This window comes from Heptranchias perlo, chromosome 3 (assembly GCF_035084215.1).
Source record: "Heptranchias perlo isolate sHepPer1 chromosome 3, sHepPer1.hap1, whole genome shotgun sequence".
Classification (NCBI taxonomy): Eukaryota; Metazoa; Chordata; class Chondrichthyes; order Hexanchiformes; family Hexanchidae; genus Heptranchias; species Heptranchias perlo.
The window spans coordinates 136,378,914-136,406,092 of record NC_090327.1 but is presented as its reverse complement, the minus strand read 5'-3'; the positions used below and the strand labels follow the sequence as shown (position 1 = coordinate 136,406,092).

General features: G+C 45.0%; 1 protein-coding gene across 3 annotated transcripts in view; it reads right to left on the bottom strand.

The window, feature by feature from the left end:
- The window catches only part of LOC137320253 (neurocalcin-delta), a 357,975-nt gene that overhangs the window by 54,203 nt on the left and 276,593 nt on the right, over positions 1 to 27,179 (bottom strand). For all 3 annotated transcript variants that reach the window (XM_067982028.1, XM_067982030.1, XM_067982029.1), the window contains one exon: positions 5,773 to 6,171. In XM_067982028.1, coding sequence (XP_067838129.1) covers positions 5,773 to 6,150 — 378 coding nt within the window. In that variant the 5' untranslated portion in view covers positions 6,151 to 6,171. The remainder of the gene's footprint in view (positions 1 to 5,772; positions 6,172 to 27,179) is intronic.

Here is a 27,179-nt window from a genome sequence, read left to right as displayed (position 1 = left end):
CTAATTTGTTTCCGCACAATGTAAATCTTGTGTGGTTTGCTCTAGTGCAATGATGTGAACAGTATTTTGTGCCAGGAACCAGTGCAAAAAACAAAGCTCCTTGAGGCAACTTTGGAATTTCCCCCTTCCAGCACTAGACTAGGAAGCTGTCACTGAGGCACACTAATCTGGTTTTTCTCTCTTGAGAGAAGTAAACTGGCCTCAACTCCATGCAAAATCAATTTGCAATGCTTTCAAAACATCTGTGCCCATAATTCCTCAGAGTAAGCACCTAGCAGTACCATAGTATCCAGACTTTTTGTTTTCACCCATGTTTAAACAGGATAATCTACAGAAAAAGCAGGAGCCAATAAAGGGAAAAATTACAGTGTACGGAAAAAGTTGGATCATGATGTGGAAGCACTTACAGTGCAGTGTTTATACAACACTCCTTCTGGGAATGGAAATGGTTTGGGCTCAGCTGGTTGCACAAGCTGCATACTGAGCCTAGATGACTTCATTACATGCTGAGGACCCTTAAAGGGATATTGGGATCAATTTTGAAATGGTGGCAGGTTGGCAGCTGGCGGGGGAGGGGGGGGGGGGAAAGAGGAGAGAGGGGAAGATCAGAGAGGGAGGAAAGGTAGGTTGATTTTGTGTTTTAACTTTGTGCAATGGTTTGTTATTTAATTTATTTTGGTTCTTTTTTGCCTGATCTGGTCCTTCATGCCTGGTTTCACCAGGCGTGAATCAGAAGCCGTGGGAAAGCCGCCCAGGTAAGTTTAAAAATCGTTCTAACTACCTAATATGAGGTACATTTGGTTCTTTAACTATCATCTTCCGGATTTGGGACGCCTGCGCGCACACAGGTGCGTCTGTGAGAAACTCTGAAGTCGGCGGATTGGAGCTGGCTTCCGAACTCGCTCTGCATTTCTGCAATTTTCGCAGCCACCCCCACCGCCCCCAATTTAGGTTTAAAATTGAGCCCATCGTCCCTGTGTTTTTGTACACACAATGATGAAATTGGTGTTAACATCACAGTAGTTATTATTCCCGCTATTACACATTCTTTACTTTAACTGTATTTTCAGAAAAAAAAACTAGAATAAAACATATATATTGCAGATTCTGATTTTCATAACAGCATATAATAAGAACACAAGTTTCCCCAATATCTAACATGGTGTTTTCCGAAGAGAACGTTCTAGGCTGTAGCTAGGTGAATTTCAAGGTTGAAGCAATTACTGCTACTTAGTGTTGATTCCAAGTACAGAGCTATCGAGTGTACAGACTAAGCAATTACCTGTACCTGCGTGTATGTGTGCATACTGAGGGAGCTGGGGAGCAAGCAGTGACTGAGGCAGCAAGCTCATGTACACAAAGTGTTCTCATGTACAGCCATTAAAAGATCAGAAAGATAAAATGCTGGTTGTCCCAGGAACTGAGCCTGCCTGCAAGAATAATGTGAATTGCTACTTCTGTAACAACCATCATGGAAGAGAGAGTAAATGTGCCACATGTCCTGTGGCACTTACTTGCTACCATGGAAATGTAAAAAGAAATCATTAAAAGGCAGAAAAAAAAACTAGACTATAATGACCAATGAAAAGCTTGGTGATATAATGAAGCAGAAAAGAGGGTAACGGCATCAGGACTGGTGTCTGAGCCTTTTAATCCTACATTTCCTCATCTTGTTCACATAACTTTGCTCCGAGCAGGATTCCGATGAACAGATGGGAAGAATAACTGTCCTTTTCAAATATTCAACCCATTTCAGAACAGGTGCAATCTCTGAATTGCCGAGGTTCCCCCGAGCTAAAAGCAGTAAGTCTGGTGGGGGCTTTCAATCATCTTAAGATGTTGCAGTCCAAGAGAAAGACCTAGTGGTGACCTGAACTACCCTCAGAGAAAGTGTGGCAGTGGGTCCTAATGGGATTTCATTTCAAACGAGATAGGCCCGGTTGCAAGGCCTAACTTAGTTGGGGAAAGCCATCATTCTGAAACTAAAAACAGAAGATTGTGTGACTCATTACAATCAGAACAGGTCAAGATTTTGCCCATCGAGAAAGAAAGCCGGGCAGGATGTAAAACAGGCGGCTGATTCGCCATCGTCCGTTTCTCACCTGGCGATAAAAGTTAAAATGGCCCCCACTGTGTGTAAAATAAAACATGACACTGTTACTGTGGGGGAGGAGCTCTTTTGAGGCTGGGACTGAGGCCAACAAGGTTGCACAAGTGTTTTGTTAGGACACTAGCATAAATTACCATCTTATCTCCACAATCTGGGTTTGAATCGAGTCAAGGATATCATTGAGAGGCAGATGCGTCCAATGCAAAGTGCCAATTTGGAGTGCAAGGGCTGGTAATTAATCTGAGTGATTTGACTGAGTCTGGGTGAGATTTATGAATTCTTAGTTAAGCCACGACACATGGGAAGGAAAAACTGATGAATTATCTTTTGCCCCATTTCAATTCCATCTCCAAATATGGAGCAGCATTGATGAAACCCACAGAGAAGTATGTATCATAGTCGGTATAGCACAGGAGGAGGCCATTCGGTCCATCATGTCTCTGCCAGCTCTTTGAAAGAGCTATTCAATTAGTCACATTCACCTGCTCTTTCCCCATAGCCCTGTAAATTTTTTTCCCCTTCAAGTATTTATCCAATTCCCTTTTGAAACTTACTATTGAATCTGCTTCCACCGCCCTTTCAGGCAGTGCATTCCAGATCATTACAACTTGCTGCGCAAAAGAATGTTTCCTCATATCGCCTCTGGCTTTTTTGCCAATCTGTATCCTCTGATTACCGACCCTTCTGCCACTGGAAACAGTTTCTCTTTATTTACTCTATCAAAACCGTTCATGATTTTGAACGTAAGGAGTCGCACAACACCAGGTTATAGTCCAACAGCTTTATTTGAGATCACAAGCTTTCGGAGCTTTGCTCCTTCATCCTTCACCTGACGAAGGAGCAAAGCTCTGAAAGCTTGTGATCTCAAATAACGCTGTTGGACTATAACCTGGTGTTGTGCGACTCCTTACATTTGTCCACCCCAGTCCATCACCAGCATCTCCACATCATGATTTTGAACACCTCTGTTAAATCTCCCCTTAACTGCCTCTGTTCTGAGAACAATCCCAGCTTCTCCAATCTCTCCGCATAACTAAGTCCCTCATCCCTGGTACCATTCTAGTAAATCTCTTCTGCACGCTGTCTAAGGCCTTGACATCCTTCCTAAAGTGTGGTGCCCAGAATTGAATACAATATTCCAGCTGAGGCCTAACAAGTGTTTTATAAAGGTTTAAGCATAACCTCCTTGCTTTTGTACTCTGTGGGCGCTAAATTGGGCCGTGTAGCGCCCGTTGTTTTGGCGCTACACGGCCTCTTTGACATTGAAGACGGAGTCTTGGATGCACATGCACGTTTCCAGTGTGACGGGCACCATCTTGGTATAGGAGTTAACGCAGGCGCAGATAACGAACGCTGCAATCATGTAAAGTAGGAAGAAAATGGCTTCAGTGTGCAACGCTGATTTAAAGTGATAGAAACCATTTTGGGAGTTAACGCTCAACTCAATGCACAGTCTTAACCCCGACCATCTGAACGTGTCTTAGAGTGCCTGGAGGACCCCCCACCGGCGCTATTTAAAGGGACCATGCAGGATTTACAGGTTAGTGGCTGGATTATTGCTTCTGGCTGTCGAGACATTTGTAACTTTTTGGAGGTCTCCTAGACTTGAATACTAGGACGTGGGGACATAGCCTGACATTTAGAGCCGGGACGTGCAGGAGTGAAGTTAGGAAATGGTCCTACACGCAAAGGGTGGGAGACGTTTTGAATGCTCTTCTGCAGACGGCAGTTGATGCTAGCTCACTTGTGAAAGTTAAATCTGAGATTGATAGATTTCTCCTCATTCTTCCTACCAAAATGCATCACTTCACAATTCTCTTCGTTGAATTTCATCTGCCATGTGTCTGCCCATTTCCACAGTTTGTGTTCTCCTGAAGTCTGTTACTATCCTCCACATTGTTTACTACATTTCCAAGTTTCGTGTCATCTGTAAACTTTGAAATTATACTCTCTATACCCAAGTCCAGGTCATTAATATATATATATATATATAATATATATATATATATATATATATATATAAAAAAGAGCAGTGGTCCTAATACTGACCCCTGGGGAACATCATTCCAATCTGAAAAACAACTGTTCACCACTACTCTCTGCTTTCTGTCCCTTAGCCAATTTCGTATCCATGCTGTCACTGTCCCTTTAATCCCATGGGCTTTAACTTTGCTAAGAACTCTATGTAGCCATGACTCTCCCTCACCCTCCCAGCTGGGAAAGTAGGGGGCGGAATAAAAATTTAAAACAAAAAGAGAGATAAAGTACCACTAGGAATGCATCAAAACAGTGAACATTACATGGATCAAAATACATTTTCCGACTGGATTACTGACACAGCTCTGCATTCTGTGAAAAGGAAAGGAGAAGTCCCTTGTAGAAAGAAAAACTAACCTACTATATAAATAGATCACACACAGCAGATTTATTGAGGATCCCACTTCAAAAGCACAGTTGCTCCTCCATATGTAACATGGGAGATTAAAACAAACATCTGTCTGAAATAGACTATACGGCTCCGATATTTGCTGGGGGGGGGGGGGGGGGGGGGGGAGGGAGGAGAAAAGAGAGGGAACGGTCGTAGCGGCCAGGAAACCAGGAAATGTAGGTAACCCGGAGGTCCTGCCGAATTTAACGGCAGGACCTCATTTAAATTTTTTGCCTCCGTTTTCCAGCCGGCAGCCAGCCAGATTGAGAGGCTAGCTGGCTGCCATGTGGGAAGGCCTGCAGGAACCAGGCTGCAGCCGGGGTGCGGAGAGCAGGGAGGGAGGGAGAGAACAGAATGGCTGGGGGTGGGGGGAGAAATCGGAAAGGCCAGGGGTGGAGATTGGAAAGGCCTTGGTGAGATTGGAAGTCTGGGGTGGATTGGAAAGGCTGTAGTGGAGATCGGGGAGGGGTGGGTGGGAAGGTTCCTGGAGCCCTTGGGGACATCAAAGGTCGGTAGAGACGGGGGTGGGAGAAGATCGGATTGCAGTGGGGGGGTGGGGGGGTGGAGGGATCGGCCGGTCGTGGGGAGGGAAGCAGGTTTGCTTGGTTGGCTGGGCGGAAGCACTCCTGCTCCTCCTGGCCCACAAGCAGTGATGGAAAGGCACTTACCTGCTGGATCTGGCTGTGAAACTCAATGAACTTCCACCGTTTTCGGTCTCTCCCGCACCCTCCCTGCAGACATCAGTCCCACGGAGTCAGTACTGGGGTCCGAACGTTTTTCTGCCTCTACCATGCAGTGTAAGGTATAGCATAGGCCAGTTCAGAACGAAGCTCCATCTACTCTGCCCTCACAATGTGCCTCAGTCCGAGCCCCTTCCCACAGTAATAGAGTGATGTTTTATTTTAATTTACACAGTGGGGGCAATTTTAACTTTTATTGTCGGGTGAAAAACGAATAGCGATAGCGAATTAGCCGCCTGTTTTACATCCGGCCTGGTTTTCTTTAGCAAATAAAATCAGGCGCGTTGTAAAATGGGCGGCCGATTTGCCATCGCCTGTTTATCACCCAGCGATAAAAAATTAAAATGACCCCCGGTCTTTCTTGCACGCTGGTTTTTCACCAGTGCCTTTCCTACATTTTCTGGTTATTATTTACATAGGTGCAAACATATTTGAGCCTAGATTACATGCTCAAATCGCAACTTGAAACCACAATCTTTTAATTCAAGAGTTACCTGAACAATCTCCAGCATTTCTGACTTGCTGATATATCCATTTCCATCTAGATCATACATACTGAATGCCCACTTTAGTTTCTGCTCCAGTTTGCCCCTCGATGTGACACTTAGTGCAATGATAAACTCCCGGAAGTCTATTGTCCCATCTCCGTTGGCATCAAAAGTGCGAAAAACGTGCTCAGCAAATTTGGAAGCATCCCCATAGGGAAAGAAGTTCCCATAAATTTTCTTGAATTCTTCCATTGATAAGTTCCCACTAGGGCAATCCCTGAGGAAACCCTTATACCATTCTTGGATCTCGTGCTCTGTGAAGTCTGTGCTGTCCAGCAAATCCTGCATCACCTCAGGCCGTAGCTTGCTGTTTTGCTTCCCCATCTTGAATTTAGAGGTCTTCAGCTGCAGAACAATTCCAAAAAAACATTGATTTAAGCTAGAGTTAGAGTGAGGTCCAATCCAATCTGCCAAGGAAAATATTCCTCAGCAACAGCTGCATATCAGATTTAAAAAAAACACTTTGAAAAATATGCAAGAAACAGAAAATTCTGGAAATATACAGCAGGTCAGTCAGAAACTGAAAGATAAGGAAACATTAATATCCTGATTGGGATCCATAGTAAGAGCATTATTTGAGGGGACTCTTTCTGTATTACTTATGAGAACTCGTTCATAATCACCTCGGGAGGGAGGGCATGCTGGATTTTAATGAGACGCTGTAGAATCATAGAAGTTTACAACATGGAAACAGGCCCAACATGTCTATGTCGCCCAGTTTATACCACTAAGCCAGTCCCAATTGCCTGCACTTGGCCCATATCCCTCTATACCCATCTTACCCATGTAACTGTCCAAATGCTTTTTAAAAGACAAAATTGTACCCACCTCTGCTACTGCCTCTGGCAGCTTGTTCCAGACACTCACCACCCTTTGAGTGAAAAAATTGCCCCTCTGGACCCTTTTGTATCTCTCCCCTCTCACCTTAAATCTATGTCCCCTCATTATAGACTCCCCTACCTTTGGGAAAAGATTTTGACTATCTACCTTATCTATGCCCCTCATTATTTTATAGACTTCTATAAGATCACCCCTAAACCTCCTGCTCTCCAGGGAAAAAAGTCCCAGTCTATCTAAACTCTCCCTATAAGTCAAAGCATCAAGTCCCGGTAGCATCCTAGTAAATCTTTTCTGCACTCTTTCTAGTTTAATAATATCCTTTCTATAATAGGGTGACCAGAACTGTACACAGTATTCCAAGTGTGGCCTAACTAATGTCTTGTACAACTTCAACAAGACATCCCAACTCCTGTATTCAATGTTCTGACCAATGAAACCAAGCATGCTGAATGCCTTCTTCACCACCCTATCCACCTGTGACTCCACTTTCAAGGAGCTATGAACCTGTACTCCCAGATCTCTTTGTTCTATAACTCTCCCCAACGCCCTACCATTAACGGAGTAGGTCCTGGCCCGATTCGATCTACCAAAATGCATCACCTCACATTTATCTAAATTAAACTCCATCTGCCATTCATCGGCCCACTGGCCCAATTTATCAAGATCCCGTTGCAATCCTAGATAACTTTCTTCACTGTCCACAATGCCACCAATCTTGGTGTCATCTGCAAACTTACTAACCATGCCTCCTAAATTCTCATCCAAAATCATTAATATAAATAACAAATAACAGCGGACCCAGCACCGATCCCTGAGGCACACCGCTGGTCACAGGCCTCCAGTTTGAAAAACAACCCTCTACAACCACCCTCTGTCTTCTGTCGTCAATCCAATTTTGTATCCAATTGGCTACCTCACCTTGGATCCCGTGAGATTTAACCTTATATAACAACCTACCATGCGGTACCTTGTCAAAGGCTTTGCTAAAGTCCATGTAGACGACGTCTACTGCACAGCCCTCATCTATCTTCTTGGTTACCCCTTCAAAAAACTCAATCAAATTCGTGAGACATGATTTTCCTCTCACAAAACCATACTGACTGTTCCTAATCAGTCCCTGCCTCTCCAAATGCCTGTAGATCCTGTCTCTCAGAATACACTCTAACAACTTACCCACTACAGAGGTCAGGCTCACCGGTCTGTAGTTCCCAGGCTTTTCCCTGCCGCCCTTCTTAAACAAAGTCACAACATTTGCTACCCTCCAATCTTCAGGCACCTCACCTGTAGCTGTCAATGATTCAAATATCTCTGCTAGGGGACCCGCAATTTCCTCCCTAACCTCCCATAACGTCCTGGGATACATTTCATCAGGTCCTGGAGATTTATCTACCTTGATGCGCGTTAAGACTTCCAGCACCTCCCTCTCTGTAATATGTACACTCAAGACATCACTATCTATTTCCCCAAGTTCCCTAACATCCATGCCTTTCTCAACCGTAAATACCGATGTGAAATATTCATTTAGGATCTCACCCATCTCTTGTGGTTCCGCACATAGATGACCTTGTTGATCCTTAAGAGGCCCTACTCTCTCCCTAGTTACTCTTTTGCCCTTTATGTATTTGTAGAAGCTCTTGGGATTCTCCTTTGCCTTATCTGCCAAAGCAATCTCATGTCCCCTTTTTGCCCTCCTGATTTCTCTCTTAACTCTACTCCGGCAATCTCTATACTCTTCAAGGGATCCACTTGATCCCAGCTGCCTATGGATGTCATATGCCTCCTTCTTCTTTTTGACTAGGGCCTCAATCTCCCGAGTCATCCAAGGTTCCCTACTTCTACCAGCCTTGCCCTTCACTTTATAAGGAATGTGCTTACCCTGAACCCTGGTTAACACACTTTTGAAAGCCTCCCACTTACCAGACGTCCCTTTGCCTGCCAACAGACTCTCCCAATCAACTTCTGAAAGTTCCTGTCTAATACCATCAAAATTGGCCTTTCCCCAATTTAGAATTTTAACTTTTGGGCCAGACCGATCATTCTCCATAGCTATCTTAAAACTAATGGAATTATGATCACTGGTCCCAAAGTGATCCCTCACTAACACTTCTGTCACCTGCCCTTCCTTAATGAGAAATATTTGTCAAGTATTTATCATCCTATATTTGTGAAGGGAGTGTAGCCAGAAGAAAGTGCATCATTTTTGTCATGGTAGAATCAAACACAAATGATGTAATGATGTATTCCAATGCAGTTTATGACACCACATAATTCAGTAGCAAACAAAAAAAAGTCACTTTTTTTTTTAAAAACAGAGACAGAGATGTTTTAAAAGGCATTAATTATTAGTAAGTTTGGCTATCCTATTTGTGGACTAATGCTGCAGAATTAATTATTACCAATAGTTATTATTATAATGCACAAGTTCTTTTAAAGGGGCATGATCATCAGATGCATCCATAAAACTGCACTTCCTGTTAACTTATTACAGTGCAAAGTACAGTCCCCACCGCTTACACCATCCCCGCTTATCCCGGAAAGTCACCTGTAATCGGTCAAATGGTGTTAACCATTTGCCATTACCATAGGCGTCAAATACAAAGATGCCGCATAAACCGTATTAAGCACATCCACTATTTTGGGCAGCTGTTTGCATCTCTTTAAAGTTCGATTACCAGTCATTGAGCCAGAATTTACCGTCAAAATAACGGTGAGGCTAACGGCGCTCACTATTATTTATGCAAAATTCGGACAGCAACTTCAGACGAGGGCAGATGCGCAATGAAACGCAAAAATCCAGACGTTGTTGTCAGCTTCGCAAAAACAACATCTCGCTGTCTGCCTCACTATTTGAATACATTAAACTGTGTGAAGTTCCTGTACTTGCATGGTAGATACAAACTAAACTCGCCACAGAAAGTTGGGGCTTGTCCTTTTCAGACATAGTACCCTTTTTAATGGTGTGATAAGTGTTAATTAATGCCAAACAACCGCTCTGGCACTGAAAATTAACTTTTTCAAGAGTGGAGTCTCATTCTTTCAGCTTTTAATTGTTGTTGGAATTTTTTTTAAATTCTTCTTTCTGTCTCTCTCTCTTAATCCAATCATTCTTTCCCTCTCTAGTTCTCTTTCTATACCAATTTGACAGTGGATTCACTATTCTAACTTACAATTCCTGGTTCAGACTCTGCTCATTTCACAATCCTTCAATTGGATTTGTTAAGGAGGTACACAGGTCCCAGATGCCCTGTAGAGGGTGGGGAGCTGTTTGGATCTCCCGAGCAACTTGCCACGCAAAACCTCAAGGAAAGTCTATCTGCAAGTTAAAGTATAAATTGTCACTTACAGTAAATTCTGGCTCATTAAGTCCTTTGCTCCCCAACCTGCTATAGTAATGAAACCAACTAGGACTGCAACGTACTTCTGCCCCGAACTTCAGAACTTCAGCATAACTTTTCCCGTGCCTCCACTCAGAGTGGTAGATATGCAGAGTAAACTCTCACCAAGAATCATTAATTAGCTACTTTAAAAAGCTTGGAAACAAATATTCTACCGAGTTCAGTGTATTCTTTACTGTACCAGAAAATGCTCCTGTGCTGCAATGGCAAGTGTCAGAAGACACTTGAGAAGTAATGTTTCAATGATTTGTTATGTCATGTTTTGCACAGACTAAAATAGTTTTATTGAAGAGGATGCAAAGCAATACGTTGTCTGCCACCTCCAGGATCTCCGCTGTTAGGCAGGCAAATTGCGTTCGCATGAACGCGCCCGCTGTAAGTGGTGGGGACCGTATTAGTTCAAAGAATTTGCCATGTGTTGAATTGCCCAGTGAACATTTTCAGGCACCAGTTCCACTCATCTGCCATTCAGTCCAACTGTATTACATTTACACAGTACAGCAAAATTCAAGTCTCATGCATTTCAGTATGTAGAACCCGGACACTCTAATTGAACACTAGACATGGAATCCAAGGCGACCAAATTAGGGAACCTGTAACTATGAATCTACCTCTATCTATCTATAAAATTGGTTTGTGTTGCCATCTTGAATTTTCTCTCAGCAGAAAGTTTATCTGTAAAAAGTAGCAGATATAGCTTAAGAAACTCAAAAATTAAATAATTCTGAACAAGAACAGATAAGGGGGAACCAGTAGATGTGGTGTATTTAGATTTTCAGAAGGCTTTCGGTAAGGTCCCACACAGGAGGTTGGTGAACAAAGTTAGAGCGCATGGAATTGGGGGTAATATACTGGCATGGAGTGAGGATTGGTTAACAGAGAGTTGGAATAAACGGGTCTTTTTCAGGTTGGCACACTGTGACTAGTGGGGTACTGCAGGGATCAGTGCTTGGGCCCCAGCTATTCACAATCTATATCAATGATTTGGATGAGGGGACCAAATATAGTATTTCCAAGTTTGCTGATGACACAAAACTAGGTGGGAATGTGAGTTGTAAGGAGGATGCAAAGAGGCTTCATGGGGATATAGACAGGCTAAGTAAGAGGGCAAGAACATGGCAGATGGAATATAATGTGGAAATGTGAAGTTATCCACTTTGGTAGGAAAAACAGAGAGGAGAGTATTTTTTAAAAACGGTGAGAGATTGGGAAATGTTGATGTTCAAAAGGGACCTGGGTGTCCTTGTACATGAGTCACTGAAAGCTAACATGCAGATGCAGCAAGCAAATAGGAAAGCGAATGGTATGTTGGCCTTTATTACAAGAGGATTTGAGTACAGGCGTAAAGATGTCTTACTGCAATTATATAGAGACTTGGTGAGACCACACCAGGAGTATTGGGTACAATTTTGGTCTCCTTACCTAAGAAAGGATATACTTGCCATAGAGGGAGTGCAACAAAAGTTCACCAGACTGATTCCTGGGATGGCAGGATTGTCATATGAGGAGAGATTGAAACATACAAAATTCTTACAGGGCTCGACAGGGTAGATGCGAGGAGGATGTTTCCCCTGGCTGGGGATTCTAGAACCAGGGGTCACAGTCTCAGAATAAGGGGTAGGCCCTTTAGGACTGAGATGAGGAGAAATTTCCTTCACTCAGAGGGTGGTGAATCTTTGGAATTCTCTACCCCAAACGGCTGTGGAGGTTCAGTTATTGAGTACGTTCAAAACAGAGACGGATAGATTTCTAGATATTAAAGGCATCAAGGGATATGGGGATGGTGCAGGAAAATAGCACTGAGGTAGAAGATCAGCCATGATCTTGTTGAATGGCAGAGCAGGCTCGAGGGGCCAGATGGCCTACTCCTGCTCCTATTTCTTACGTTCTTAAAATGTTTATTAAAGCTGTCTGTACAATGTTGTAAATCCCTGGAGAACATCTTCTTGGATAGGCCTACTCCCATACTCCTGACGTCAGGACCTGCTGCGTTTGGATTTCTCTCTAACTGTACAGCTGCTGAGAAACCAACATAAATTAAAGAAATTCAGAAGAACTGCAGAAGGGGCGGGACTATGTTAACGAGTGGCGGTGAAAGGTTCGCAGGAGTGGCTCGAAAGATCGAGGAAACTGTGCCGTTTTGTGCGAACGGGCGTAATTCACTTACACATGATTTTCCTCTATCTTTTACCGCAAGAAAGCCATTATACACGGTTTGCCGTGGTTTGGGCTTAACTTTCTCAGAAATTCTACCCCATGTATTCTTTGCTGTGTTGCCAAGTTTCTATAAAGTTACGATATTAGCTGGAGGATGAGGCAGCTGGATGATTTTTCTGACATTTGTTGCCCAATTAAGTCCATCATTCAAAGACTTGTGATCTGGTGACAATTAGGCCCACGGAGGTACTATTATTATCTCGCTCAACTCTGACTCATCGTGGGGCCTTCAAGGGCTCCTTTTTGGATGTCATAACACAAGAGCATTTGTTAACAGTTGTAATTCTTTGTACTTCTCTACTAAGGGATAGCTGCTAAATAGAAAACCTGAATACAAAACTCGTGTAGTTTTAGTTACATTTAAACTTCTTGCTGGACTTTTCCCTCTTCCAGTTTTCTCCCTTTGTTTCTTTTAACTACGACTCATGCTGGACCAAGGCTCTGCAGCTGCCTGCAGGCCTCCGAGACGGCAATGCCAGGATTTTATGACAAAATTGGGGCTGTGAATGCCAGTTGTGAAGAAATAGTCTACACCGAAGCTTGCAATGGGATTTCCCATCCTCTCCTGAAATAAATAGGCCACTGGTACAGGGAAAGCTTGCCAAGAGGGTTTGGCCTTTAGCACACTTGGCTCGGCAGCCCAAAATTTGCTGAGGCAGCAGCTCTTAAAGGATAGCTGTGGCAGTGGCAGAAAAATGGATTAATTGTTCACAACAGCATAGTGGAATCATATGGGCAACACTGCCCATTCCACGTTGAAGGTTTGGCTGTAGAAGGTGGCCCTATTTGGGATAAAAAGGCAGGCGCCAGCTGAACGGAAGGAGGACTTTGACTGAGTCAATACTGTCAATCCAGGTCCGTCGTACCTGGCTGCAAAGTTTGCTAGAAACAGCATTGAGGCAGAAAGGTAAGTGTGCTCCTCATTTCTGCACTTACTTCTTGTGGGCCCATCAACCACGGCATAAAGCTAAGTTGAGAGCTTTCCCACTGACTGGGAGGTACCATCAGAACCTTTGTGCACAACCACTGCCCTTTTTTCACACACTCTTTCATTGTGCCTAAGCAGCCCAGCACACTTTTCTTGAAGGTGGAGGTGGCAGTTGAGGAACTGCAAACAGGTGCTGAAGCATCCTGGCCAAGGTGCTGCCCTGATGTTAGGGGTTTCTCAGTGGAGCCAGGATACATGGATAATATGGATAGCTTCTTCGAAGAACCCAGTGTTTCTTCTTCAAATCGTGCCAACACCTTGGAATGCCATCCAATGAAAGCATCATGGTTGCTTCTTGGGCATACATAACAATGTTTCTGTGGTCAGATATCACCTGAAAAGCGACTAAACCCAAACACTTTCTGTTTAAGATGACCATGGGTTTAGCATGAAGAGCCCTGATGCCCTCATGTGCAAAACTCGAGGGAACCCTCTCATCTGGTGAAAGTTGTGCATCCTGTCCAATTAATCTCTCCTTGCCACAGGAAAAGTGATATAACTGTTACTTCTTGCGACCACACTGGTTGTCACGTGCTTGATACATGTGTGTACTGCAGACTGTCTGATGTGGCAGATGTTTCTTAGAGTGCCCTAGTCAACCATGGAGCGAGTGCTCAGCTCTATGGCACTGTATGCTTTTGTTGATGGCAGACAGGCAAGGTGGCCAGAGTGCCCCAGCCAAAGCCAAGTTCCAGCTGTCTGTGGACAGGCAGTCTAGGCCCAGAGCTCCTCGAGGACATCCAACACGGCAATCGGAAGTTCAGCAGCCTTCCACCTCCCAAGCCGTATTCACTGGGGAAACACCTTGTAGGAGCATGAGAATAGGTGAACGAGCACAGAAGACAGGTACTGGGGTTTTGCACAAAGTGATTTTTAGTTCTCTATGTTCAATATAATCATTTCTCAAATGAAGAGTGCTGAAGTATGGTGGAGTAGTAATTTTTTTTTTGCAATGCTGTTGGTCTTCATATTCTTACTTCAGTAAGAACACCCAGGAATTTGTAGTGATTGAGGGTATCTGCTGGTGGGTGTAAGGAGCAGAAGGAATGACTGTTGATGAATTGGAGAAGGGAGGGTGATGCATTGGGGAGGGAATGGATTCTTCATGAAAACCATTCCAATGATTTTCTGCCAGACAGTTGTGGCAGGTGGCAGCACTGCTGGGCCTTCCTCTTTTGGAGCATCCGCCTCCTCATCCCCTTCCTGCTCTTCCTGCTCCAGATCTTCCTCCTGTGGTGGTTTCAAGGCTTCGCTCCTTTACAGTGTGAAATTGTACAGCATGCAGCAGACAACTACAAATTGTGACACTGGCTCTGGTGCATATTGCAACATGTCTCCAGAGCTGTCAAGACAATGGACCCTTTGCTTCACAACCCCTATGGTCTGCTCTATAAGGATTCTGGTGCTGCAGTAGCTGTCGTACTGATGTTCCATGTCTCTACTTGGGTTCCTGACAGGAGACACTAGCCAGGTGTTGAGAGAGTACCCATTGTCCCCAAGTAGCCAGCCTCTGACCTGACAGTCAGAGTGGAAGTGGGGGGGGGGGGGGGGCAGGTGCAGACTGGCATGGTGTGAAGGCATCATTACAACTGCCAGGAAATCAAGAACAACTTGCATTTATATAGCGTCTTTAGCATAGAAAAATGGTCCCAAGGCACTTCGCAGGAGTGTATTCAGACAAAATTTGACACCAAGCCAAAGATGGAAATATTAGGACGGGTGACTAAGAGCTGGTCAAAGAGGTAAGTTTTAAAGGAGCATCTTAAAGGAGGAGAGAGATGGAGGGATTTAGGGAGGGAATTCCAGAGCTTAGGGCCTAGATGGCTGAAGGCACGGCTGTTAATGGTGGGGCAAAGGGAGTGGGGGATGCACAAGGCCAGAACTGGAGGAACTCAGTGTTCTTGGAGGGTTGGAGATCATTGCAGAAATAGGGAGGAGCAAGGCAATGGAGGGATTTGAACACAAAGATGGGAATTTAAAAATGGATGTATTGGTAGGCAATGTAGGTCAGCGAGAACAGGGGTGATGAGTGAGTGGAACTTGGTGTGGGATGGGATACGGGCAGCGGAGTTTTGGCTGAATTCAAGTTAATGGAGGGTGGAAGATGAGAGACTGGCCAGGAGAGCATTGGAATAGTGGAATCTGGATTATGATTTCAGAAGTAGATAACTGAGGCAGGGGAGGAGCAGGCGATGTTAGAGGTGGACCTAGGTGGTCTTGGTGAGGATATGGGGTTGGGAGCTTAGCTTAGGGTCAAATAGGACACTAAGGTAGCAAACAGTCTGGTTCAGCCTGAGACAGTAGCCAGGGAGGGGGATGGTATCAGTGGCGAGGGAATGGAGTTTGTGGCTGGGGCCGAAGACAATGGCTTTGGTCTTCCTTATGTTTAATTGGAGGAAATTGCGTCTTATCCAGGACTGGATGTCAGACAACACAGAGCCAGTGGAGGGGTCAAGGGAGGTGGTGATGGTGAGGTACAGCTGGGTGTTGTCAGCATACATGTAGACCCTGACATCATGGCTTCAGATGATGTCGCCGAGGGCCAGCATGTAGACAAGAAATAGGAGGGGGGCCAAGGATATAGCCTTGGGGTCTACAGAGGTAAATGGGTGAGGGCAGGAAGAGAAGCCATTGCAGAGATTCTCTGGCTATGACTGGATATGTAAGAGTGGAACCAGGCGGGGGCAGCCTAGACAACAGAGGAGAGGCGTTGGAGGAAGATGGTGTGGTCAAACTGTGTCAAAGTCTGCAGACGGGTCGAGAAGGATGAGGAGGGATAGTGCACCATGGTCACAGTCACATAGGATGTCATTTGTGACTTTGATTAGGGCCGTTTCTGTGCTGTGGCAGGGACAGAAGCCTAATGGGAGAGGTTCAAATATGGAGTTGGGGGAAAGATGAGCACAGATTTGGGGGGTTACAACACGGTCGAGGAGTTGAGAAGAAAGGGAGGTTGGAAATCGGGCAGTAGTTTGCAAGACAGAGAGGTCATGAGTGGGTTTTTTGAGGAAGGGGCAGTACCCGAGGAGAGGGAACCGTTTACTATCAGCTAGCATGGGGGCCATGAAGGGAAGTTAGGTTCAGGGCTAGGGCAGTGTGGAACCTTGGGGGAAGCATGGCTTGTTGAGCAAGGGGAAGGGAAGGCTGCGGCCGAGGCGACTGAACGGGTGGTCTCAATCTTAGTGACAAAGCAGCCCATTATCTCCTTGCACCAGTTGGAGATGAGGGTGGAGGGGGCAGGGAGAGGTATTTAAGGAGATGGTTGGTAGTGCAGAAAAGAAGCCGGGGTTTTCTTTGCATTCCGGGGTGATCCTGGAGTAGTGAACAGTTTTGACAGAGAAGAGCAAGGACTTGATGGTGCTTGATGTGGTCCGGCCAGATCTGGCGACGAATGGCTAAACCAATTGTGTACCATAAACATTCAAGTCTGCTTCCCTTGGACTTAAGGGAGTGAAAATGGGGGCTGTACCAAGGGGAATGGCCAGGGTGGCACAGTGTAAGAGTTTTACTGGGGACAAGGGCATCAAAGGTGGTGGTAAGAGTGTGATTGAGCAGATCAGAAGCTGCAGAAGCATCGTGGAGAAAGAAGGGCTGAAGGCTAGACAGTTGAGAGTTTGAAAGTGCTGTTGTGACTTCTTTTCCAGGATTATGCAGAGGGAGGTAGGTTTAAAGGAGGAAAGGGGGATGTGAGTGGTGAGGGACATAAGGAAGTGATCAGAGATTATTTCATCTGTGATTGAGACGATGGGAATAGAGAGGCACGTGAGATCGCAAAGTCTAGGGGATGGCCGTGAATACAGATAGGTGAGTTTATATGGAGGGAGAGGTTAAGGGTCGACAGGAAGGCAGTGAACTCAGAGGACAGAGGGCAAGGTGAGTTGAGATGGAGGTTGAAATGACTGAGGATGAGAAGTTGCTCAGTCCAGAGGCCAAGGGAGGAAAAGAGTGAGGATATTTCGGTGAGAAACTTGGGATGAGGCTTGGGTGGGCGGTAGAGAATGTGGATTTTAAAGGAGAGGTGAGAGAGATGGAACAAAGTGAGGTGCTCAAAGGAGGAGAAGGGGTCAGTGGAGAATGGGGACAGACTACGGTTAGATTTGGTGATTAGGGCCACACCACCACAGAGTTTGGGCGCTGCAGGTGTTGGAAGGTACAGCCAGGTGGGAAGGCTTCAATAAAGGAGAAAGACGATGTCACCCATAAGCCAAGTTTCGGTCAAGGCCATGATGTCATGCAATCATCCACAATAAGGTCATGCTTGGCAATGGCCTTGTTCGCAGGTAAATGGACATTCTGGAGGGAGATGCGGAGAGGAGCGGTGATTGTTGATCTGCTGGCAAAGTCCACAGGGTCAGCGGTGGGACGGGCGAGTGGGACAGGAAGGAGATTTGCAAGATGAGCCCCCAGCGGGCACACTGGGTGGGATGGTCAGCAAAAGAGGAGGATGGGGAAGTTGGGGTTGTTGCTTGTAAGAAGGCAGTGACAAGTGCCTTGGTGGACCCTTTGGAGAATACCAAGAGAGGTAGAGGGAAGCTGTGGGCTTATCCAGGAGGGAGTTAAGCCTGGGACGGCGGCAGGAGAGCAGGAATGTTAGAGGAATAGTGAAGAGTTGGGGTAGGGATTTGGCAGGAAAAGTACCTGAGATGGGTGAAATAAAAGGAGGCATGACAGGAGGGGGAGGAAACAGGGGAGAAAAGTGATAAAGAGAAAAGGAAGACAGAAGTAATGGCCTCAGGTCCAGAGCTGCAGCCAAATGCGCACGCGAATGGACACATGGAAACTAGGGTTACATAGGCATGGCAAAGATTAGTATAGACATATCCTGATTGTAAACAGAGAATAGGGATGAAACGACAAGAAAGTTAAGGGATCCCGTGGCAAGATGAAGTTGACTTATAGATTGGGTGAAGTCAGCTTGCAGCATCGAATGCCCAGGTTCACAGATAGGTGTGGAGGGCAAGTGAGTCCAGGAGCAATTGAGGGACAGAACATCAGTGGACACACTGCTGGAGGTATTCCTGTGGAAAATGGAGAGCCGAGAAGACTTGGAGAATCAATTCATGAGCATTAGGTTGATACAGGGCTCCAGCAGAGGTGAGTAGTGGCCTTGGTGATAAGCAAGCCACACCAACGTATACAGTATACTAGCAGAGGGATGAATGGAGTCAGTGACAACGAGAAGCAGGCAGAAATCAGAAGACCAAAGGTAATTTGGCAGCAGTGGTGCAGAATCCGGAACAGGATCGGAACCGGCAGAAAAAGATCAGAGTTAGCTCAGTATAGAGTGAAAAATTCCCAGCAGAGGAGCAGAAAACTAAGGACACAGGAGCAGGCCAGAAACTAGAATCAAGACAGGTCAACAGTCTCTGTAGAAAATAGTGGTGAAGTTGGAAGTCACTATAAGGTCCAGGAGCAGCAGTGAAATGGACTTCGATCCAGGAGAAAGTGGATTTCTGACTAAGACCTTTAAGGTGATTGGCAAAAGAAACAAAGATGACATGAGGGAAAACTTTTTTATGCAGCGAGTTGTTATGATCTGGAATGCACTGCCTGAAAGGGTTGTGGAAGCAGATTCAATCATGGCTTTCAAAAAGGAATTGGATAAATACTTGAAGGGAAAAAATCTGCAGGGCTACAGGGAAAGAGCGGGGGAGTGGGACTAACTGGATTGCTCTTACAAAGAGCTTGCATGGGCTCAATGGCCTCCATCTGTGCTGTAATCATTCTATGATTCTATGACCTACACAGCAGCAAAATAAAGCTCAGAAACCAGCAGTATACTGAAGTACAGTCAGAAACTCAGCAGGTAACAGCAGCAGGTGGGGGATAAGGCTGTAGGCTAGAAAAAGTTACCATAAAACTCGAAGCGACACAGTAGCAGAGTAGAGTCACAGCAGCCGAGTCATTGAAAACTCCCAAGATCCATGGAGGAGCCCTTCAAATAACAGCTATATATTAAACGGTGGGTCTGATTTGGAAACCTACTATAGGATGCATGCAAGAGTAAGTAGTTCACATTTAAGCACTTACCCAAACACGAATGTTCCACGTTATGGAGTTAGCAACCCTTCTGTTGTGTATTTTTTTTAAAAAGATGTTACATGGTTGTCACTTGTTGTATCAAGTTAACCACAGATTAACTGCTACATTACTACATATAGAAGGGTAGATTCCTGAGAGAGTTACCTTAGAGAACTGATTACTTGGATTACTCGGCAGTGCTCTCATTGAGGAGCTCAGATGACAGTTTGTAATGTCACTTGAGCCTCGAGAGGAGATGAGATTGCAAGTTGTTGTTGTGTTCTGCCAGCAAGGGATGGCACGGTAGGCACTGGCCAGCATATTACATTCATTACTGCTTAATGAAAAGCAAGGTAAAAGGAAATAATTGTGAGGTAATCATCGCAAGTCTATCAAGTGAAGCTCACAGTGGGCTAACAGGAGCTAATGTTGTCAGTATACATTAAAACGTGAACAGTGGGTTCAGAGGATGCCAGAAACAACTGTTGCATTTATATTTTGAGCACTGCTCAGACTATGATGCCAGTGCTGTAATATAAACAAGGTGGTACTAATCCCTCTGGCAGCAGAGGGACCTGCCTCAAAAGTTGATTTCTTGCTGAAATGTCGGAGGCAAAGCAACACTGACAGCAGACAAAAACGGGCACTGGAGGCCACGGTTTGTTCTGGGCTCGGGAGTGCTAAGCTCTCACTTGTATTACTGGCCTGACCAGACCGCACCCAGACATCGGGGAAGGTCTGCCATCAGAAAATTAAAGTCACAATGAAACAACTCTGCAGGAGCAGCTGATTCAGTGTTGGAATCAATGGTCTGAAATACACCCAGCAAGGTAAATGGGCTGAATTCCAGGTAATCAGCAGACTCATGTATTCAGACAGTAAAGCAGAGGTAAATTATATAAATCATCTAATACTGACTGGTTCTAGACCCTTTTTTGGGCTGATATCTCACTGTGTGAAATTAGTAACACATGTGCATGAAATTTCTTTGACATATTTTAACAGAGGTGTTAACTCATTTACTTCAAATCTGCTAATGCCTTTGTTAAAATGTAACACAGTCGAATTTCATACGAATGTGTTAATGAGTATTATAATATCATACAGCACAATTTTAATCAGTTTTTAAAAAAAAAACAATACTTGTTTTAACAAGAGGACCAATTTAGAAATGGAATGTTGTCAGCAAGGGGCATCTGATTGTTGGGAGAACTGGAAAATATGCAAATGATTTTTATTTGATCTTAAAGCCAAAGATCACAGTCAGTACTTGAATATTAACGGTTTTATTCAGTGTGATGACAAATTTTACATTATTCTGTTTTGTACGTTTCATGTTGCAGTAACACTGTTTTAAACGTTCCCTTAAATAAAGCATTTACCGGAATGTTTCATTCAAGGCTCACCACATGAGTATAAGGTGGGGCATGAGGAGATTAAATGGCAGTTTAGAAAGCTGGACAGATTCAAAGCAGCATCCAGCTGGAGTCATCCTTAAGCTGTGAAAGTTGAATACGGTATTTGACTGTCTCGTCTCTCCCTGCACTACATATTTAGCTCCATTTGCCCCTTGCTGACATTTGTAATATTTATATGCTGCAATCTGTTCCATCTTATACTACGTGCCAGCACTTCACACTGAAATATTAAGATTCAGTCAGTGCCAGTCATGACTGTTTGCACAGGAGGGGCAGACTCAGGCTGCACCCAAACTCTGATTACATTTTCCATCCAGTTTAATTTTTTTTAAAAAAGTTGTTTCAATTTCCCGTTGTGTCTGGTTTGCTTTAAAAAAATATTCTCTCTTTTTTTAATGCCCTCCTCTCCTGGGTTCTTGCTGGGGTACAATGCCACAGATGCCTGCAGTCTTTTCCTAGCTCACCCAAGTGGCCCTTCCGCATGTGCATCCGGACTGGAAAGCAATTGGGGAATTAAACATTAATACAACATGGGTATTTCCGTCAGTATAGCACAGGCATTAATATGTTGTGCAGCAGGGCCGATAGCATGTGTGCCATTCTACATTGGTGAACTTTGAGATAGATCACATTTCTAATTATGGACGTACTGGTCACCACCGCAACTTTGATCATTTAAAAATGAGAACCTAGGATCCCTCAAGTGACAAATCCAAATTTATAACAATTGCAGACCTATAATTATAGCCATTATGAAATTTGCTTTTGTTTGTCTCTGATACACAATTCAACTTCATTTTTGTTCTCAGGCAACTGATTTCTTGTTTCATAAATAGACCTCTGCAGAACTACACATTATTGTCAAACAAACAATTGCACAAAGCTGCAGAATGGCACTGAGAACTTAAACATGGATTTACAATATCCAGCAGGTTTCTGCAACCATAAATGTTAACAACATTTATATAGCACCTTTAACTTAGAAAAACATCCCAAGGTGCTTCACAGAGGCGCAAGGAAAAATGGGCGCTGAGCCAACGAAAGAGATATTAGGAGAGGTAATTGAGAGGGGCAAAGCCATGGAGGGATTTAAACTTAAATTTGAGGCATTGGGGGACGGAGATCAATGTAGGTCAGCAAGGACAGGTGTGATGGGCAAGTGGAACTTGCTGCGGCATAGGATACAGGTAGCAGAGTTTTGGATAAGCTGAAGTTTATGGAGGATGAGAGGCCAGCTAGGAGAGCATTGGAATAGTTGAGTCTGTAAGTGACAAAGGCATGGATGGGGGTTTCAGTGAAAGATGGGCTGAGGTAAGATGGGAAGTAGGCAATGTTACAGAGGTGGAGGTAAGCAGTCTTTCCGATGGAGAGGACATAGGGTCAGAAACTCAGTCTGGGGTTGAAGAGGACACCAAAACGGCCAACAGTTTGGTTCAGCCAGAGACCAGTGGCCAGGCAGGGGGTTGGAGTCGGTGGCAAGCCATGGCTAAAGGAAATTGTAGCTCATCCAAGACTGGATGTTGAACAGGCAGTCGGACAGCTCAGAGATAACGGAGAGGTCAAGAGAGGCAGTGCGGAAGTACAGCTGAGTGTTATCAGTGTATATGGAAGCAGACTTCATGGCTGTGTCACCAAGGGGCAGCATGTAGATGTAGTCGAGAAGGAAGCCAGGAATGGATCCTCGAGACTCCTGGGGTAACAATAAGGAACATGGTGATTTACAGACCAAGACGAGCAGCATACTTGCCTTATGCATGATTAACTAAACAGGACTGAAAGCGTGGTGAGCCTGAACAGAATTGGGAGCAAGGATTTCCTTGTCTATGACTGACTATGATTGAGAACATTGTTGGCCTTATGTGTGACTAACAGAGCAAGACTGGATTGACTTTTGAGAACTTAAAAGGCAGGCTGGAAAAAAGGCTCAATTCTGGCATTGTTTGGCTGGATGAGTGTATTCCTCTAGAATTAACAAAAACAACTGTTTAAAACTCTTGACTGATTACATAAGAACATAAGAAATAGGAGCAGGAGTAGGCCAATAGGCCCCTCGAGCCTGCTCCGCCATTCAATAAGATCATGGCTGATCTGATCCTAACCTCAAATCTAAATTCATGTCCAATTTCCTGCCCACTCCCCGTAACCCCTAATTCCCTTTACTTCTAAATCCATGATTTTGAAACTGGCCAAAAAAAAGGGCACTCGCATGGTGGCAGGACACTCGCCCAACCAACTGTACGTGGCCATTCCTACTGGATCTTCAAATTTAGCTCTAATTATTTATGCATGGCAAGCTCTCACTTGTTTCTCACATGCACAAAGGCAGGATTTCTGAGTGCTACTGCGGCAATTTAAAGGGCTGCAGCAGCATAGTCCCCCACCGTTTGTAGCAGGCACATTCCGGCGAACACGATTTGCCGCAGTACACAGCGGCCGGTGTATCAAGTTAGATCAATTTCAGGCAAAATGGAGGTGATTCTCTGAAGTAGCAGTTGGGAAGTGGCTTCTTGCAGGCAGTCTCTCCACTTTTGTTTCAACTGGTTATCTATGTTCATTAGATCGGAGATAAGGAAAGGGAATCCTAGCATAGTGCATTATAGGAACTGACTTTTTTGTGCCGAGGATGCCGTAAAAAGGTTTTACCTTTACATAATTCTGAAATGCCAATGATAGTGATATCAGCGCAGGGCTCCCCTTTTGACACTGATAAAAGTTTAACTGAATATTTTTACAACCTGCCAGGCACTGGGTGTGGAATTAACGAAGTTTGAATAACGATCTATATAAACTCCTTACTGCGAAATCTGACAAGAGTGAACGCGAGAGACAGTGTTACGGGTTGATTTCACCAAGATCAATTGGTCATTAAAAGTTCAATAGGCTGGGCTCGTGTGTTAGAATCATTATCAAACCTAATTATAAAGATGGAAGAGGAGAGTGCCCTTTTAAACACGCTTGTTGCTTTCTCTTGCAATGCTTTATATTTTGGGAATAGATCAAATGAAGCCCACCGTGAAAGCAGGCGAATGCAACAAGACAACCTCCGCAGGACCTAATGGCAAATAGGCGTACTTTAACTAGGCTCAAGCAGCTGCTGAACTGCCCGAAATAGCCGGCTCACTTAATATGACTCAAGCAGAGCCTTTGTAATTGACGCCTATTGTAATAGCAATTGGCTAGTGCCATTTGCCCAATATAAGCGGCTGCCTGGGATGAACGGGGATGATGTAAGTAGTGGGGACTGTATGGCATTATTCCTTCTTTCCTATAATCCACTTTGGGATAACCCAATGGAAAGACATAAAAATATAATTATGCTTGGTAGACAATGTAGGAGGATAAATTATTCATAAACAAGCAAAGTGAGTGCAGAGTTTTACCTACATTAAATCATAAGGTTAGGAACTAAGATATTTTGCATTGTGATGCTGTTGAAATGCAGAATCCATTTAGGCTCCGTGCTGACAGCGCAAACTCAGAAATTTCTAACGGTTCCTCAAACATGATCTTCCCCCATAAAGCCATGCCGACAGTCCCTGATGACTTCCAACTTCCATAGGTGTTTCATGATACCATTCTTCAGTCACACCGAGGCTGGATTCTCCTCTTTCCACCGGGGCAGCTCGCCCCCCCGAGACCCCAAACTATTTTCCTTGGTCAGGAGTCATTATGATGCAGTGAGAGGTCCCAGCAGAATTCCCGCCACCAATAGAGAGGCTTCCACAACCTCAGGGGAGAATCCAGGGCACCCGCAATGGAACTGCAGCATCAGCACCGAAAGAGATAGAGAGGGCACTTAAAAAGGGACAGAAGAGCTCTGAAGAAGAATTGATAACATTTCTGTAGCCTCAGCTGAGACTGGTAGGTTTTTAGGCCTATTTCCTCCAATTAAATATCGGGAAGACCAAAGCCATTGTCTTCAGTCCCCACCACAAACTCCGTTCCCTAACCACTGACTCCATCCCCCTCTCTGGTCTGAGGCTGAACCTGACTGTTCGCAACCTTGGTATCCTATTTCACCCCTGACCTCTCCATCATCAAGACTGCCTACTTCCACCTCCATAACATCACCTGTCTCCACCCCTGCCTCAGCTCATCTGCTGCTGAAGCCATCATCCATGTCTTTGTTACCTCTAGACTCGACTATTCCTATGCTCTCCTGGCTGGCCTCCCACCTTGCCCCCTCCGTAAACTTGAGCTCATCCAAAACTCTACTGCCCTTATCCTAACTTGCACCAAGTCCTGTTCACTCAACAGCCCTGTGGTCGCTGACCTACATTGGCTCCCGGTCCAGTAATGCCATGATTTTAAAATTCTCCTCCTTGTGTTTAATCCCTCCATGGCCTCGCCCTCCCCATCTCTGTAACCTTCTCTAGCCCTACAACCCTCCGAGATCTCTATGCTCCTCCAAATCCAGCCTCTTGCCTCTCTCTCCTCCTTAAAGTTGCACCTTAAAACCTACCTCTTTGACCAAGCTTTTGGTCACCTGTCCTAAAATTTCCTCATTTGGCTTGGTGTCAAATTTTGTCCAATAATGCTTCTGTGAATCACCTTGGGACGTTTCAGTACATTAAAGGGCGCTATATAAATGCACAGTGTTGTTGTAAGAGGAGACTACTACTAAACCCTCTCCTTCTATCCTAACATTTTGGGGCCTTCCCTTCACTACACCAGGCTTCTCCTGGCATTCCTGGAGTGCAGTGCAAATAGATACGATGGTAGGAAAATCCACCAAGAGCCTGCGCCCCATTTCCTTGTTGGCATTTGCTTGCAGTGGGGCCAGAGAGGCAGCAGTAGGCCTCGCTACAGATTTTGTGCCAATTTTTGTCACTATTCCCCTTTACTGAAGCCTCCCAGCCTAGCTATACTTTCCATCACCTGTCCAGCCCAAACTGCTCCAAAGGCAGTGTGGCCATTATCAACAAATCACATCTTAGTCTCTTCTCCTGCTCCTCTGGCACCTTCTCCTTCAAGCACCTCAACTTGTTCCACCCACTCACCTCTCCTTTAAAATCATCGTTCTCTACTGACCCCCAAATCCTATCCTGAGTTTCTCCCCAAGATATCCTCCCTCCTCTTCACCCCTCAGCCTCTGCACTGAGCGACTCCTCATCCTCGGTGATTTCAATCACCATCTCAACTCACCTTGCCCTCTCTCCTCTGATTTCACTGTCCTCCCTAAACTTCTCACTCCATATAAAAACTCTCCTACCTATATTCACAACTACACCCTCGACCTTATCCTCTCACATGGCCTCTCTACTCGCATGGTTTCCAATCACAGACAAGGCCATCTCCAATCACTTTCTTCTATCTCTCACCACCAATATCTCCCTCCTTTTTAACCCCATTTCCTTCTGCACTTGCCCCTGGAAAAAAATCTCTCCCAAGTCATTTCTAATTGTACTTTGAAGCGGTAACTGTCTAACCTTTGATTCTAAATTTGCCACAATACTTCAGCTGTTGATTTGTTCAACCACTCCTTCACCTCCACCTTTGATTCCCTTGCTCCCAGTAAAGCCTTTACTCTCTTCCATCCTGGTTATTTCCCCAGTAGGACCCCCACCTTCACCTCAAGTCCAAGAGATGCAGACTTGAGCACATTTGGTGCACAACTGGTTCATTCATCCACATCAAGTGCTACCAGGCCTCACTCTCCTCTGCCAAAACCATCCACTACTCCAGGGTCATCCTGGGGTGCAAAGATAACCCACGGCTTCTTTTCTCCCATACCAGCCATCTCCTAAAACCCCTCTCCCATGCCTCCTCCACCTTCACCTCCAACAGCAAGTGTGAGGAGCTCATGGTCTTTGTCACTACAATTGAGACCATCTGTTCAGCTGCTTCACCTTGCCCATCAAGCCCACTAGTCAAACCTTCCCGTAGGCTCCCTCCTACCCTAGCCCTGATCCCGCATCTTTCTCTAGTTTCTCTCCTATCTCCCCTCACAGACAAGGGCTATCTCCGATCACATCCTTGTATCTCTCACCACCCAAGCTCATCATGTCCACGAGACCCACCTCCTGCTCCCTTGGCAGTAAACTGTTGACCACCCAACTACCATTCCTAGCGCTCATACTAGCTGACATTATAAATGGTGCCCTCTCCTCAAGTACTGTTCCATTCCCCCATCTTTCAAAGGCACCATCATCACCCCCTACTTAAAAAATTCACCTCTAACCCTTCTGTTCTTGAAATCTACCGCTGCATCGCCAACTTCCCTTTCACTTCCCAAGTTCTTGAACATGTTGTCGTCTCCTAAATCCACGCCCATCTTTCCCACAACTCCGTGTTTGAATCTCTCCAATCAGGTTTCCATCTCTCTCACACTATTAAAGTCACAAATAACATCTTCGGTGACTGTGATGCACGATCCTTCCTTGACCTCTCTGTAGCCTTTGACATAGTCGACTACACCCTTCTCCTCCTTCACCTCTCCTTCATTGTCCCGCTCAGTGGGACTGCCATTGCTTG